The 15,477-nt window shown below is 37.4% G+C and overlaps 1 protein-coding gene across 6 annotated transcripts in view; it reads left to right on the forward strand.

Moving 5' to 3' along the window:
* Positions 1-15,477, forward strand: part of WDFY3 (WD repeat and FYVE domain containing 3) — a 172,131-nt gene that overhangs the window by 61,356 nt on the left and 95,298 nt on the right. For 5 of the 6 annotated variants that reach the window (XM_089526177.1, XM_089526181.1, XM_089526180.1 and 2 more), the window contains exons 9-14: positions 3,024-3,190; positions 4,291-4,758; positions 5,178-5,279; positions 8,085-8,278; positions 11,068-11,525; positions 12,909-12,992. In XM_089526177.1, the coding sequence (XP_089382303.1) occupies positions 3,024-3,190; positions 4,291-4,758; positions 5,178-5,279; positions 8,085-8,278; positions 11,068-11,525; positions 12,909-12,992 (1,473 nt within the window). The remainder of the gene's footprint in view (positions 1-3,023; positions 3,191-4,290; positions 4,759-5,177; positions 5,280-8,084; positions 8,279-11,067; positions 11,526-12,908; positions 12,993-15,477) is intronic. The other variant, XM_089526183.1, reaches the window with a different exon arrangement.

Genomic DNA, 15,477 nt, shown 5'->3' on the forward strand with positions numbered 1-15,477 from the left:
CTATTCAATGGTCAATGTCTGGCAGATGTTGACCACAGAGTTGTTCTGGAAGACCTAGATGTTCCTAAAGAGGTGTTCTCTCAGGCAAAAACAGTGTTTTGTTATTTGCAGTGCAGTTTTTCCACATTCATGGGGGTGATGTGCCCCTAACCCCACTGAATGTGGAGGGACAAGTATAATTTCTTAGTTTGACAGCATACTGTGTGAAGATGAACTTCCTTTTTTCTGTCTAGAATCTCACTATACTCAAATTGGTTGGGGGGAAAAATATCCACTTTTTCACCCCTTCCATATTTTTAAGGAGTTCTGCCATGTTCTCTCTCTCTCTCTCTCTCTCTCTCTCTCTCTCTTTATACAATAAAAAGCCCCAAATGTTTTAATATTTCCTCATATGTTCAGGATTCCTCATAGGTTCAAGTTTCAGTTATGGGATCCAGTGCCACCAGTGCATTGATGATTCCCAACTTGTATCTCTCCTTTCCATCCCTAACACATTGAATATATGGCTCCCTTTAGAAATTGTTTGGAAATGTCAGGAGGTCCAAAATGCTACGGCCAGATTGCTGATCAGTATGGTTACAGCTGATTTAATCTTAGTTCATTTCTGGACACAATCTTAAGTGCTGGTTAGGACCTAAAAAGCCCTATACAGCTTAGGTCCAAGCTGTCAAAGATTGTATTTTCCTATGACAGAGAAGAGGGCTTTCTCTCCATTATCACAGGCCTTGTGATGGTGGGGACATGTGGGAAGGCCTTTTCAGTGGCTGCTCCATAGCATCCACAGGAAGCTGAGTGGGCCTCCTGGCTAATCCCCTTCAGCTGGCAGGTAAAGACCTCCTTATTTAAGCAGGCATCTCATGATTACCTGGTTGTGCAGGCTAGGGAGTTGAGAAGAAGTGCCTTAAGTGTATATGTATGTGTGTGAACTGTACTTCAGTTTTAGTTATTATTAAAATTAATTTACTGTTTTAAAATTACAGTGTTTTAATAGAAAGGCTTATTTAATGCTGTTGAACTTTTAAAACTTTTATTGTAAGCTTCTTCAGGTCCCAAGTTGGGAGAAAGGTGGAATATAAATAAAAGATGTAGGAGCATTATTCTAGCTCTGTCCTTTCCTTGCTTATCAGTCCAAATGAGACTTCAGCTTTTTTTTATTTGAGAACCCATACTTTATGCAGCTGGCATAGGAAGATGATAATGAGTGGTTCTAAATGGCAGAGGATTTCCATGTGGCATCCAACATAATTTCCTTTCGTCTGTGATAAGATTTACATAATCTAACAGATAGATGGAATCAATCTGTTGTGGTAGCTTCAGCTGTCAGACATTATTGTTTCTCTTTAATTGCTAGCCTTAATCCACTAGCTGAATCAAATGGAGATTTTTTTCCCCAATCTGCATTTTGCATGAGAAAAATCTGGTGTTGATATAAACAATTTGACATTCATTACATTGAAATTACATTTGACTGTTTGATGAGATTATGGAGAATTAATACTGACTATTTTTGCAGGCTTGAGTAATATCTAAATATTTTTTTCAATTGTCTGTTGACAAATAGCCTGATGCATTTCTGATCAGCTTTTCTGATCAGTTGCATGTTTATACTGTATGCTAGAAGGTTTTGAGAACATTGTATTGAGTCCTTGGTTGTATTGGGTTGGCTCTCTGGAGATCAGAATGAGTTCTGCGTGTGGGAAAATACAGATCACACTCAATTCAATTTTGGAATTGATGGGATGTGTTGCATGCTTGACAGCATCTGTAAAGTATTTTTTATTCTCTTTATTATCAAACATTTTTGTCCCACCCTTCCAGTACTTAGGACACTGTGTCATATAAAGCAGTGCATTCAGTAAAAATTTAGAAGAATGAGCACACAAAGCACAAGTTGTTAATGAAAAAGTAATTGGGGAGGCGAAAGACTTTCAAAATAACAATGATCTTACCAAGGGGGAAAAAGAGGGGAGGGGAGGGGGAAGAGTGGGGACTACCAATGCTTCATGGAACGAGGTGTTAGTAAAGCCACTGAAAAGGTCCTGTGTCTTGTCATCAATAACCATGGCACCCTTGTTGGTGGGAAACTAAGAAGAGAGGGGTTTTTTTAGGGAGTGAGCAGTTCGGGATGGGAAGAAATGTTTCTTCAGTTGTCCTGGACCCAAGCCACTTGGGGCTTTAAAAATAAGCGCAAACTCTTCAAATTGTGTCCAAAAACAAAGTGGCAAGTAGTACAGGAGAAGTGTGATGTACTTTCATGGATATGTATCTGCTAACATTTTTGCGTCTTCCTCCTGAACCAACTGTGCCTTATGAAGATTCGTCAAAGATGGCCCCAAGATTAGATCTGACTTCTTCAGAAATGAGTGTAGCTGACACACCAGCCTAAATTGTGCAAAGAAAAGGCTGGCTACCTAGTCATCAAATTCAGTGAAGTTGAATCAGGGACAACTCAAAATTGTAACAGCTTCATTAGTATTTGATTAAAAGAGAAATAGAGGGATAGCAGTTTTACCTAAGTTGTTGTATTGATGGCTAACATATACATGAGAAAACAGTGTGTTACAATCAGGTCTGAGAAGTTAAGTTCAATGCAATTGTTACTTAGAGGCCATTTAACTCCTATTAATAGCTGGGAAATGGGTTTGAATTATACAGTTGTGAGAACCATTTGTTATCTCTCTGAAATCTTTCCTACAAAAGCTGCCTCTTCTCAGTTCATTTTATGTACCTTCTTATATAATGAGATCATTATAACCAAATGTAATCCTAAATTAATAAAAATAATTATGAGGATATCTGCTGGTCACCCTAAAATGAATACATTTCTCTCCAAATTAAGTTAGGGTAGGTGGAAGACTGTTTTCATAATGTGCCCAGGTGTGCAGTGGGCCTAGAAACATCAAGCAATTATATAAAATAATGAAATCTGCTGTGATTATTTTTATGAAAATGTTTCAGATTTGGATTTGAAATAATTAATGGTTGTAGTTAGATGAGTGTAACCTCCCCCCTCTGTCTTGCAGGTTAGAACAAGCAAAAGAGGCAGAATCTAAGGATGCTTTGAAAGATTTGGTTAATCTGATAACCTCATTAACAACATACGGTGTCAATGAATTAAAACCAGCTGGTGTTACTACAGGGGCACCTTTTCTGTTGCCTGGATTTGCTGTCCCTCAGCCTGCAGGCAAAGGTGAGACTATATTTTTTTTGAAAGTGTTACAGATGCAAAATCATATCTGACATTTAGAATCCTTTAAATGTTCTCAGTAGTCTGACTTGAAACTGCTGATATTTTCAGTCCTCTGACTCTTAGATAAGTAGACTTAACTAGTAGTATCACATGTGTGTGTGTGAGAGAGAGACTGTGACACCCCAGAAGGAGGTGACACTCAAGAAGGGGGGGGTTGACACCAGGTCAGCTCCTTGCCCCCCACTAGTGCTGTTTTGACCACTCAGGTGCTGCTCCGCCCCTTCTGGGAGCTCTTCGGGGCCGTGCTGGCTCTCCTCAGCCTATCATGGGCGCCCCTAGGCCCTTCCTGGGTGCTCATGGGGCTGCGCCAGCTCTCCTCATCCCCACACAAGTGCCACAGGGGTGCCCCTGTGGCATACGGGGGCTCTCCCATGTTCCCCCAGCCCAGAAACACTGCCAAATATGATGATGATGATGATGATTAAAGGCTTTTAAAATTAAAACATGATTACTGTAGTTGGTACTATTTATTCCTAACATACCTAGGATGCCAGACCTTGTATAAAATGAATACATTATAGTATCTGTCATTATAGTATCTCAACATGTCCTGATTATTCTGAGGGCTGCCTTTTACCAACTCTTCTTTCAGGCATTGGTACAGATCAGGAATGGGAACATTCTTTGGGTCTGGATACCAATCTCTCCAAACCACCAAATGCTGCATCTGTTCACCAAAATTGGTGCAGCAGATTAACCTTCCTCCTCCTTAATACTGAGATGAAGATTCTAAAATAAAAATAGGAATATGTTTGAGCCACCCAAAAGTAGCTGTATCCCTCTCCAGATAGAATAACTTTCCAGTTGTTGGCAAACTGGTCTTGAGGTCTTGCTTATTAATCTATGTATTTACTGAGGGATTTTTATACTACTCTTTAAAAATGTGAGCTTGTACTACTTCACGTTTCTTATTCTGCAAGCTCAAGTTAAATTGCAGTTCACAGATTAGAAACATGACTTAAAGTATGCTGTCCCTACTGTGCTTTGAACAATAATCTTTTTATTTTGAACTGTCTGATGTTTTTTTCTTCTTGTTGTAGGTCACAATGTGAAGAATATCCAAGCCTTCTCTGTCCTACAGAATGCTTTTCTGAAAGCAAAAACCAGCTACCTTGCACAAATTATCCTGGATGCTATCTTAAATATATATATTGCAGACAATGCCAACTATTTTATCCTGGAATCCCAACACACTTTATCTCAGTTTGCAGAGAAAATTTCCAAGCTTCCAGAAGTACAGGCCAAATACTTTGAGATACTTGAATTTGTTGTCTTTAGCTTGAATTACATCCCTTGCAAAGAACTGATTAGCGTCAGCATCCTCTTAAAGTCCAGCGCTTCTTACCCCTGTAGTATCATTGCAATGAAGACTTTGCTTAAATTTACACGGCATGACTACATCTTCAAGGATGTATTCAGGGAGGTGGGACTTCTAGAGGTGATGGTGAACCTTTTACATAAGTATGCAGCTCTTTTGAAAGATCCTACACAGGCTCTGAATGATCAAGGTATATATATTTTCTTCTTTCTTTAAAATTCTGTTTCTTTGTTAGCACTTTTGTTGCAATATGGGAAATGCATATGTTTATTTCATTACTATTCCAAAGTACATGTAACTGTTCCAAAAATATAAGTAATTCCATACTTCTTTTCTTTTTAATCACCTTGAAAACCACATCTGAATTCTCTGTTGCTAAGCATTCATTTTGCTCATAGTTGGTACACCAAAAATCATGTATAGGAGTGGCTCTCAGAATTAAGGAGAGGGATGGTAGAAGCAGAAGGGAATGCATTTCTGTGTGTGTGTGAGAGAGAGAGAGAGAGAGAGAGAGAGAGAGGGAGGGAGGGAGGGAGGGAGAGAGCGAGAGAGAGATTTATAAAATATAAAAAGCATTTTTTAATTGTAGTTTTAAAAATTATTTTCTAGGAGACTCGAGGAACAAAAGTACATTTGAAGACCAAAAGCAACTTGCTTTGCTGGTCATGGAGACCTTGACAGTACTGCTCCAAGGATCAAACACAAATGCAGGTATTTGGCATATGACTGAGAAAATGAATGAAACTTGGCCTTTTATGTGGACTTAATTATCTGTTTTTTTTCTTCTGATCATTTAAGATGTGGAAACAGAACAAACATTTTTGGCATTGATGGAGAAAGATATAGTAATAGCAAAATATTTATTTTAATTTGTTTGATCATTTTCTTGATAGCATGTTAGTTGCTATCAGTTAAAGATGAAGTTACTTCTGGCTTGATCCTTTTATAATATTTGAATTTGCAGTTTTAAAATGCATTAATTAAAATGTAAGTATTTTGAGAACTGTTGGTTAACCGCTTAATGTTTTGTGGCTTATTTCCTTTCCTTTGTTCCTGCTATTATCTATGAACTTTAAAGTTGAGGGAAATGGCTGAAGTAATGGCATTATTTGATAATGGTACTCTAGAGGACCAAATGAAAAATGGTCCTTTCTGTCCTAATCCCTATAAAGGTTAAGTGATTAATTTATCCTATGAATATTAAGGTTTTACTGCTTAGCTGATGTATGTCTGTATTAGACTAGTCTTACATGTTGGACGATTTCCGCCCTCTAGTACAGTGTATTAGCTCCAATTTGCTGAATATTTGTACTTGGCATGGTGTGCATTTAGAATTTAGTATGGGCAGGGATTGTGGATCAGTGAGGCAATTCTCCTTCAACTTTTTTTTCCTTTCTAGGATGGGTATGTGTTCTCTTTTCCCTACTGTAATATCTTATAGAAGGTTTGTAGGCCTGCTTTGGTTTCACCTGTCTGCCTAAATAGTCTTGCCAAATTCTGCTTTAAAAATACTGGCTTTGTGGGTGAGACCATGAAGTCAAGTAGAACATAGACACATAACAGGCAGAACTTGTCTACTTTGTTAGTTAGCGATTCTGTAACCTGAAATAGAACTAGGTAGATAGAAGAGAGTAGCTGGAAAATAATAAAACTTCGATTTTACAGGCTTTTCATTAGAACAATGACTTCCTGATGCAACATAATTTTATTGATTGATTGGTAAAATGCTAACTCTCTGGCAGTCCTTCTGCCAACGCTTCTTTAAAATACTGTAGTAGAAATGGAGCTGAGGTTGAAGCCTCTTTTTATAGCCATGGTCGATAACATGGGTGTCTGCAAGGACCAATTTTCTGTCCCTGAGACTCTCTAGGACTTACAGAGGCTGCCCCAAAGACACCCCAAAATAGAACACTGTAAGAGGGCACTAATCCAGCTATGGTTTTGAAAGGGTATTTTTGAAGAAAAAAAAATGTTAAACAATATTGTGTGTGTCCTGCAATAGATTTAAAAGGTAGAATTGCTGCTTATGGAGGCTTCCAGAAAAAAAACAGCTCATACTTTTCTTTGGCGGGTTACAGACCGCTGAAATGCGGCGGTCTCCCGACGCCGCCGCTTGCAGCATCCGGGAGCCACAGCAGCCAAACCATGCAGCTCCCGGACGCTCCGAGGAAGGAGCGCGGAAATCGCGCTCCTTCCTGGGCCCCGGAAAAGATGTCGCGAGGCGCTAGTCGCGCACTCGCGACGTCACTTCCGGGGCGTGACGTGCGGACACACAGCGTCCGCTACGTCAATATGGCGGCGGCCGTGTGGAAAGGCCTCTGCCATTTGTTATGGACTCTATCCGTAATAGGAGTAGGGGCGTCTGGAAGAGACGCCCCTTTTTCAAAATGGGACGTCCTAAGGACGTCCCTTATGGTGGTCTGTAACCCGCCACCGAAAACCTAGTGTGGGAATCTGGGAATCAGGGTTCAATTCATTGCTGGGCCATGGAAATCCACTGAGTGACCTTAGGCTAGTCACACGCTCTCAGCCCCAGAAACCCCTTTGCTAGGTTCACTGTAGTGTCACCATAAGTTGGAAATTACTTGAAGGCACATAACAATAACAGTTTGTTTTTCTACAAAAGTACTGTGTTGTTGGGATGGCTAGGGGCTACAAAAACAGCTCAGGGTAAAAACTGAGGAAAACCAGCATAATCATGCTACCAATTTTGGGAGTGGCTTCACCATATGATTTTTGTGCTTAAGGTCATGGGTTGACTTCCCAGCATTTCCAGTTAGAGTTGGAAAAATTCCTTCCTGAAAAACCAACTCAGTGGATGGCAGGCAGCCCAACATATGGGATTCAAATATATGTTACATTCCTTCCTAAAGATCTCTAACTGGAAACCTTTGAAGTTGGATGTGCCATCTGTTACCCATCTTCATACAAGTTTTATAAAAGTTAATATTTTATAGAGAATAGAATAATTTTGTTTGTGTTTTGAATCTACAGTGCAGCTGTCACAATGCTCATAAATTTTAGGCAATTCCAAGGATCGATAAAAGTCTCTCACCTTCAACCCAACGCTGTTTTTTTATGATATTAGCAGCACATTCTTTTAAAATATTGTTAATAGTCTAAATTACATGCCTGGTAGATGTTGCTTTTGGTCAGAGAGATCATGTGCTTGTATTAATTATGTATGATTGGCACAAGAAATTATTGTGCAGGGTGTTGGTCAGGCCTGTTGGGATGAAGGGCAAAGACATTTATGCCGTTTTGCTTCTTTCAGTTCTCTCCCCAAGACTTGGGTTATTCCATCATCAGGATGTGGTGATGCTTCGTCTCTGGTGTAACCACTGCCTCTTTGCATTCTGCTTTTTATGTACTCTGATGCCCGATTATGGTATATATTTACTGACATCTCTAAGATGGCAGCCATTGCAGATATTTGTGCCATGTGATCCATTTGATAGTGTTTCTGAACAGTCTGCAGGTACAATAGTAATTTCTTTATACTTGTTTTCTTTGCAGGCATCTTCAGGGAATTTGGTGGAGCAAGATGTGTACATAACATTGTAAAATATCCACAATGCAGACAGCAAGCACTGATGATAATACAGCAATTGGTGTTATCACCAAGTGGTGATGATGACATGGGTACTCTTTTAGGACTGATGCATTCTGCTCCACCTACAGAATTGCAGCTGAAAACAGACATATTAAGGGTATGTTCAATAACTCAGAATGTATGAATGTTTTAAAAATATTGTTTATTTAAAAATATGAACAAGTAAAACATTTATGTAGAAGGAACACAAACGTTAAAATAATTAAACTATGTAAAAGAAATTCCTCATATATTACTGTAAAATTATTTGAAACATAGTAATCACATGCTGTTCACATATTTCCCACTTGATGGGAGAAGAGCAGATTCAAAATTTTATATGTATAAAATATCTTGATTTGGAATGGGATGTGTATGTGTACACACACACATATATATATTCTGAACGAATGTTGTTACTTTATCTTGTGAAGGATAAACATAGACTAAGGCAAGAAACTGAGTTCTTGCAACCTCTCTGAAAAATACACAAATGAATGAAGCTTCCAAACTCTGTAGACATCTTTCATTGCCTAAGTGATCTTCTGAGTAGGGTGCTTTTGCTAACATTCAATGAAAATGGTCTGCAGCTGGAAATAGGACTTCCAATCATTTCTGGTTCCATAGCATTTATATTTCACAAAAATGCTCTTATATATATTATTTTTTAAAAAAATAACTTTTTAGTAAAAACAAAATTGATATAAAGTAAATATTGTGAGATTGGGACATGGGGCTTAGTGCTTAAGACACCAATTCTGATGATTGGAAAGTTGGCAGTTTGAAGCCCAATTGCCGTGTGATGGAGTGAGCTCCCATCAGTAGTCCCAGCTTCTGCCAACCGAGCAGTTTGAAAGCATGCAAATGCAAGTAGATAAATAGGTACCACTTTGGTGGGAAGGTAACAATATTCTATGCAGTCATTCTAGCCACATGACCACCGGAGTCATCTTTGGACAACACTGGCTCTCTTGGCTTAGTAATGGAGATGAGCGCTGCCCACTATAGTTGGTTACGACTAGACAGCCATGTCAAGGGAAACCTTTACCTTAAATATTGTAAAGGAGAATCAATTTTTTTTATGATTATCATTCCCATACATCTTTTTTTTTCCTGACTGGCTCTTACGTAGATTCTATTTCTTCATTTGATTGTATGGTGTGTTTTTTTTCATTAGAGCCCCCAAAGTTGCTTGCAACAGCGGTTTAATACAACACTTGTAATGTGTCTGTGTATGTGGGAAGGAACAAGTACTAACTTTGAATTGAGCAAATCAGTGGAGATTTGATTGATTGATCTACTACTTAATACTGTATAAATTCTTCCACCTGGACAGGTGGAAGTACTCTTAGACTTGGTACTAAGATTTTTCAGACTTCAAATGCTGTGGGTAATGATAGGTTCTAAAATACTATGTGGAATATTGCTCAACCCTGTGTATTTGATGGAGATTAACAAACATTTTCTAACAAAAATGTGTCATTGATTCTTGTCTTTGGACTAGAATACTGGAAATGCTAATTTAAAAAAGAAATCCAAGAAGTTAAAGGATGGTTAACTTGAAATTTTATACTGGTTTTATTCCATTTTTATTCCATTTAATTTATATCTTGGCTTTCTCTCAATGTGAGACACAGGACAGACTACAAAAGGTTAAAATAAATTAATGGAAATTAAACAGAATTTTATCATGTGCAGAAAGATAAGTCTTTTAGGAGAGTCAGCATGACTTTTGCTGATGGGACTATGCATACATTGTAACTCTGTTAGTGAGAACAGTTCTGGAATTTTATACTTATGAAGGGATTTTTGCGTGATTAATGTATTCTATACACATGATCCTTAATAGTTTCTTTAAGTAGTAGTAGAGTTGTGGATGTGTCAGAAATTTACTATTTGTGTTTTTTATCTTGAAAATAATCAATGTAAATTGTTACCCAAATGCATCTATACAGGAAGACTGACTTGGAATCATATGCTTTGTCCTGTTCTGTGTTCTGTATGAAGATGCTTCAGAGAAAGCTTAGAATCTATTCATAGAATCATAGAGTTGGAAGAGATTGCCATGCAAATATAACTAAGGCGGGATACAGACTACCCAAAAAGGGTGGTCTATCCACGCTTTGCTTTGCTGCGTGAGGGAGCCATAGCAGACAAACCACGCGGCTCCCTCGTGCAGCAAAAAGAACCCGTAAAAAACGGGTTCTTTCCGCGGTGCCATTGTGACACCACAGTGCGCAGATGGCACAATTGCAGCGTCACAATGATGCCGGGAAATGCGGACACTAGGCGTCCGTCACGTGCTAGGGGTGAGGCATGTATGGGTGGTGCGTCCTTGGCCAACCCGTAGCACATGACAAGGGCGCACTTTAGGCCCGTCTGGATCTGGCCTAAAGTACTCTTGAGAGATGACCATGCAATGACTTTTTAGAGACATTCAAAGACGGAGAATCCACCACTGAGACAGTCTATTCTACTATCAAACAGTTCTTAGTGTCAGGAAATTCTTCCCAAGATTTAGGTGGAATGTTTCCCTACTTACTGGAATTCACTTCGATTTGTGTCATTATCTCTGGAGCAATAGAAAACAAGCCCACTCCATCTCCTACATGACATCCCTTCACATATTTTTTCAAAAAAAGTTATACCAGCTTTGCATCTTCTGATACCCAGCTCCCTAAAGTTATTCCTCCTAAAGCTAATATCCAGACCTTTTAACATCTTGGCAAAATGTTTTTCTTGAACTGTGATACCCAGAATTAGACATAGTATTTCAGGTAACCTCTGACAAACGCACAATAGAATGGCACTATTACTTCTCTATGGCTAATATTGTTGGCATGGCAATGTTTAAAATAGTCTATATGGTTTTCTTCTTTGTTTTGACTTGTTTAAATATTCTTGTAGGCCCTGCTGTCTGTACTGAAAGAGAGTCATCGCACAAGGACGGTTTTCAGAAAAGTTGGTGGATTTGTGTATGTCACATCATTACTTGTTGCCATGGAAAGATCCTTGTGCTCTCCACCTAAGAATGGGTGGGAAAAAATAAACCAAAACCAAGTGTTTGAGCTGGTCCACACTGTGCTATGCACCTTGACTGCAGCAATGCGTTATGAACCAGCCAACTCACACTTCTTCAGAACAGAGATCCAGTATGAAAAGCTTGCTGATGCTGTGAGGTTACTTGGATGCTTCTCAGACTCTAGGAAGATAAGCCCTTTGAACATCTGTCCCTCAAATATCCAACCATTTCAAAGACTGTTGGAAGATGACCTCATCTCCATGGATTCTGTGTCACCCACTTTAAGGCATTGCAGCAAACTCTTTATTTACTTCTACAAAGTAGCTACAGATTCTTTTGACAGGTATGAATTATAAGATAGTGATAAAGTTCTAAATGTTCTTAAAGACATAAGAACCCTGTCCTTCTTGCCTCTTGTCAACCACACATTTATCTTATCATCTGCCTGATAGGAATAAATTTAGAGGCAGCCAAGGAGGGGACTATCTTTACTGTAAGGGGTGGGTTGTTGTTTTTTTGTTTGTTTTGTTTATTCCATCAGGTAATACAAATCAGTATCTCACCTTATTAAACACATGCTCAATTTTTTAAACAATACTATTTTAACGTTTGATTTAAATAGAATTTGAATTGAAGTAATTTTTAATTTTAAAAAGTTAATTCAGTTTGGATTACATACATCCTTGGAGTAGATCCATGGAAATGAATAGGATTTGTTAGTCAAAACTATCTTCACACCTATTTATTTCCATGGGTCTGCTGTAATTTGATCTAGCCTCTTATCTTTATTTTAAATATTCAATAATTTTTGACTTCTCAGATTGTGCATTGTTTATTTGATAGATGCAAATATTAGATCTGATGTATTTAAATATAATACACCACACTATTCATTGATTTGTGAAGTGGGTAGGAGTCCATGAGAGCTTTTGCTTATTAATTAAAACTTGTTAGTCTTTAAAATGCTCCAAAATTTTGTTGTCTTTTTTTATTATTGCAGCAGACTAATACTTGTTTTACAAGAGACATCCCTTACTTGTAAATCCTTGTATTAAATAAGACTAAATATTCTTTGAGTTTTCATTCAAACCTCAACCATTTTAAAATTCATCCTTGAGTGCAATTGTAATTCAGATATTTCCTGGTGTTCACCTGTGTGCTAAAATGTTTCTGATTAATTTTAATTCATTTTATGTATTTATTTGTTCAAAATAATTTATTACTGTGGTACCTATTTAGACCAACAGAATGTTCAAATTTCCATTTGAATAGAATAGAATAGGGTGGATCCCTGTCTCCCTTCATTGCCCCTAAAGCTCATAATTACTGAGGATTTTATGTTAGTCCTTTTATGAAAATTTAATCATGCTTCCCTGTATTGTCTGTACTCAAATCTAATCTTTTATCAATCACAAATTTGCGTACATATAAAACAAGGTTCATTTCAAGATGTCAAGCTATGAAGAATTATTTAGAACTGTTTGCAAAATTGCTTACAGCTCAAATTAACATGCTGTTTCACACATACAAGAGCCATCCTTTAGAAGCAAAACCACCAAACACTACTGCTGCTTTGTATGTCTTCGTTTTTACTTTATGTGTGCTCTTTGATGTCTTTTCTTCTGGCTAATTCTGCAAACTGTATTTCTAAAACTAACAAAGCTTCCAGCCTTGTTTTTTCTTCTAACCTCTCTATCTGTTTGTTCTATGTCTGTTTTGTCTGTAGTCGTGCTGAACAGATCCCTCCTTGCCTGACCAATGAATCTTCTCTCCCCTCTCCTTGGGGCACACCAGCTTTGCCCAGGAAAAGGTACTGATGCTCTTTAAGAGGAGTTGCACTTCAGTGTCTTGACTGTATTTTGTTCTGTCTCAGAATGAAGTCTATTACTGTCTTTCCACATTCTTTAACAGCTGGCTTACTGGCAGGCTAACAAATTTATATTTAGTTTCACCCCATTTTTGGAAAAAAAACATTAGACAAATAAATATGTTGTAAATATGTTCTGCCATATGATATTGAGTGCTGGTACAAAATAAAGGAAGACAGGATATATGTTTCTGAATGCTGGGTGTTGTAGGGCTCGTTGTTTTGAACACCACATGTCTTGTTCTTATGGCAAAAGTTTGGTATTTTAATAAATTGATATTAAGAGGTCTCTGAAGCAAGGTTTATACCAGAAGTGGGAATCATGCGCCCATCCAGATGTTGTTAGAAGTACTAACTAGCACATACAATGGTGAAAGATGCTGGTAATTAAAAATCCAACAAGATGTGGTCTACACATTTGTTCAGATTTGTTATTCTATCATTGTACCATTGTTTTTAGATTTTATTGTCTGTAATTTTAATGGATAGAATTGTTTAATCCTTTTTTTAAGGGGGGAATTGAATATATTGTTGTATTTTTTGTGGTAACAAAAAGCAGGATACAAATAAAAGTTTTATTTATTTTATATAAATATAAAATCAGCATAAATAAGAGCCTTGTGGTGGAAGAATGGATTGCAACTGGTCAACTCTAGTTTTTGAATGCTGATTTTTAGGAATGTTATCTGTTGGACTAGAATTTGTCTCTAAAGTGCTAGGTTTGTTTGTTTGTTTGTTTAAAAAAAAATTCCAGGAAACATACTGAATAGCATTGGAAATGAACTTTATGTTTTATCATAAGCTGTCCTACATGTTGTCCCAAAAGCAACCACAACAAAACAAGAAATATGGGACACACATCTCTTTAAAATCCCACTAACACACAATTTACAACACTGCATAGGAGCTTTATAAACAAAGATTGTTAATTTTAATATTTTGTATAATTTAAAACTTGCATTATGTAAGTACCCTGTCCCTTCCCATTTCTGTGGAGCTTTTCTTCCATGATTTTAGGTCTTGACATTCTGTTATTATTCTGATTTATTGGAAGAATGTCCCTTATTGGGGCTCTTTGGTTACTTTCTTAAGTTAAATTATTTAAGAACAAATTTAGTCAGTCAGTACAAAACACCATTGGCTTCTAAATTCTTCTGACTTTCTCTGTATTGTGTTTGCTATTTGAGAGTAATCAAAGAACCTGTCATCTGCTTGCCATTGTACTTTGTTGTTTTCTCTGCTGCATCCTCACGTGTTTTTATATAAGCAGTTAATTAGGATTAGCATATAAATGTAACCTAATACATGTTTATTTGGCAAAGGAAGCTAATTAGCCTTAGCATGACTGAGTCTCATTGATTTCAGGTGGTCTGCTCAAAAATTAAGCTAAGTCTGGCTTCATTGTTAATATCAGTGGATCTGCTTTACTGTTAAATGTAAGCCTGGCTCCAGTTTGTTGAAACTGAATATTAAAATTAGAGCTTAAACTATTTGTTAGTCCCATGTACAACCTGGAAAGTCAACACTTATGCAGGTTTCATAGATTCTATTGAAGACAGATCTATTACAATTGGGACTAACAATCAGATTTAGGCCAGAGTGTTCAAGAAGAGCCAAGAGTGGCAACACTAAAGCTTGATGTTAAACAGTAAGGTAGTATTATATCTCCTTGTATTTTCAAGGGAAAGTCAAGGTGCCTGTCTGTGAGATCTGTTGTAAGTTTTCTGTGGCTTGGATCCAAAGAACTATGAATGGAAAGTTCATGCTAAAATGAACCAGTTTTAGCTAATGCTACCATAAGTGTCAACGGTTCTTTTCTTTTTCATTATATGTTGAGACAGACTAACACTGCTGTCTCTTTGAAAAAAGGTACTGTATATACTCATGTATAAGTCTAGAAATTTTAGTCAAAAAAATTGACTCCAAAAACCTGAGTTGACTTATCCACGGTTCAGTGTAATTACTGTACTGTACTTTAATTCTTATAAAAAAGGAACCATTCCTTGGTGAAAGGTAGGAGTATCATCTGTTCTGGAATCACTCACATCCCCTTTATATTCTCTTATCCATGAAGCCTTTAGTATGAGCACAAACAGTTATGCATGATGGAATTTTGTAAGTTTTTTGGCACTGTTTTCTTTTGCTTCATCCTTTACATCTTTTGTTACATACCCCAAAGTTTTACTCTTGACTTATCCCTGAGTCATATCAAAATCCATAATTATGGCCCCAAAACCTGCCCTTGACTTATACATCAGGTATACTTATAGTTGAGTATATATGGTAATCATAATCATGATCTGATATAATATAATTATTGCACATTGTAATATTACATTTTCACTGGATCTTGTGGATTTTTTGTTATTAGAATGGAAATCAGTTTCAAGGCAACTGCAGATAGCATATAGCAGTTCTTCTCAGGCTA

This window comes from Sceloporus occidentalis, unplaced genomic scaffold, assembly GCF_023333645.1.
Source record: "Sceloporus occidentalis isolate IW3139 unplaced genomic scaffold, rSceOcc1.0.p SCAF_5, whole genome shotgun sequence".
NCBI classification, from domain to species: Eukaryota; Metazoa; Chordata; class Lepidosauria; order Squamata; family Phrynosomatidae; genus Sceloporus; species Sceloporus occidentalis.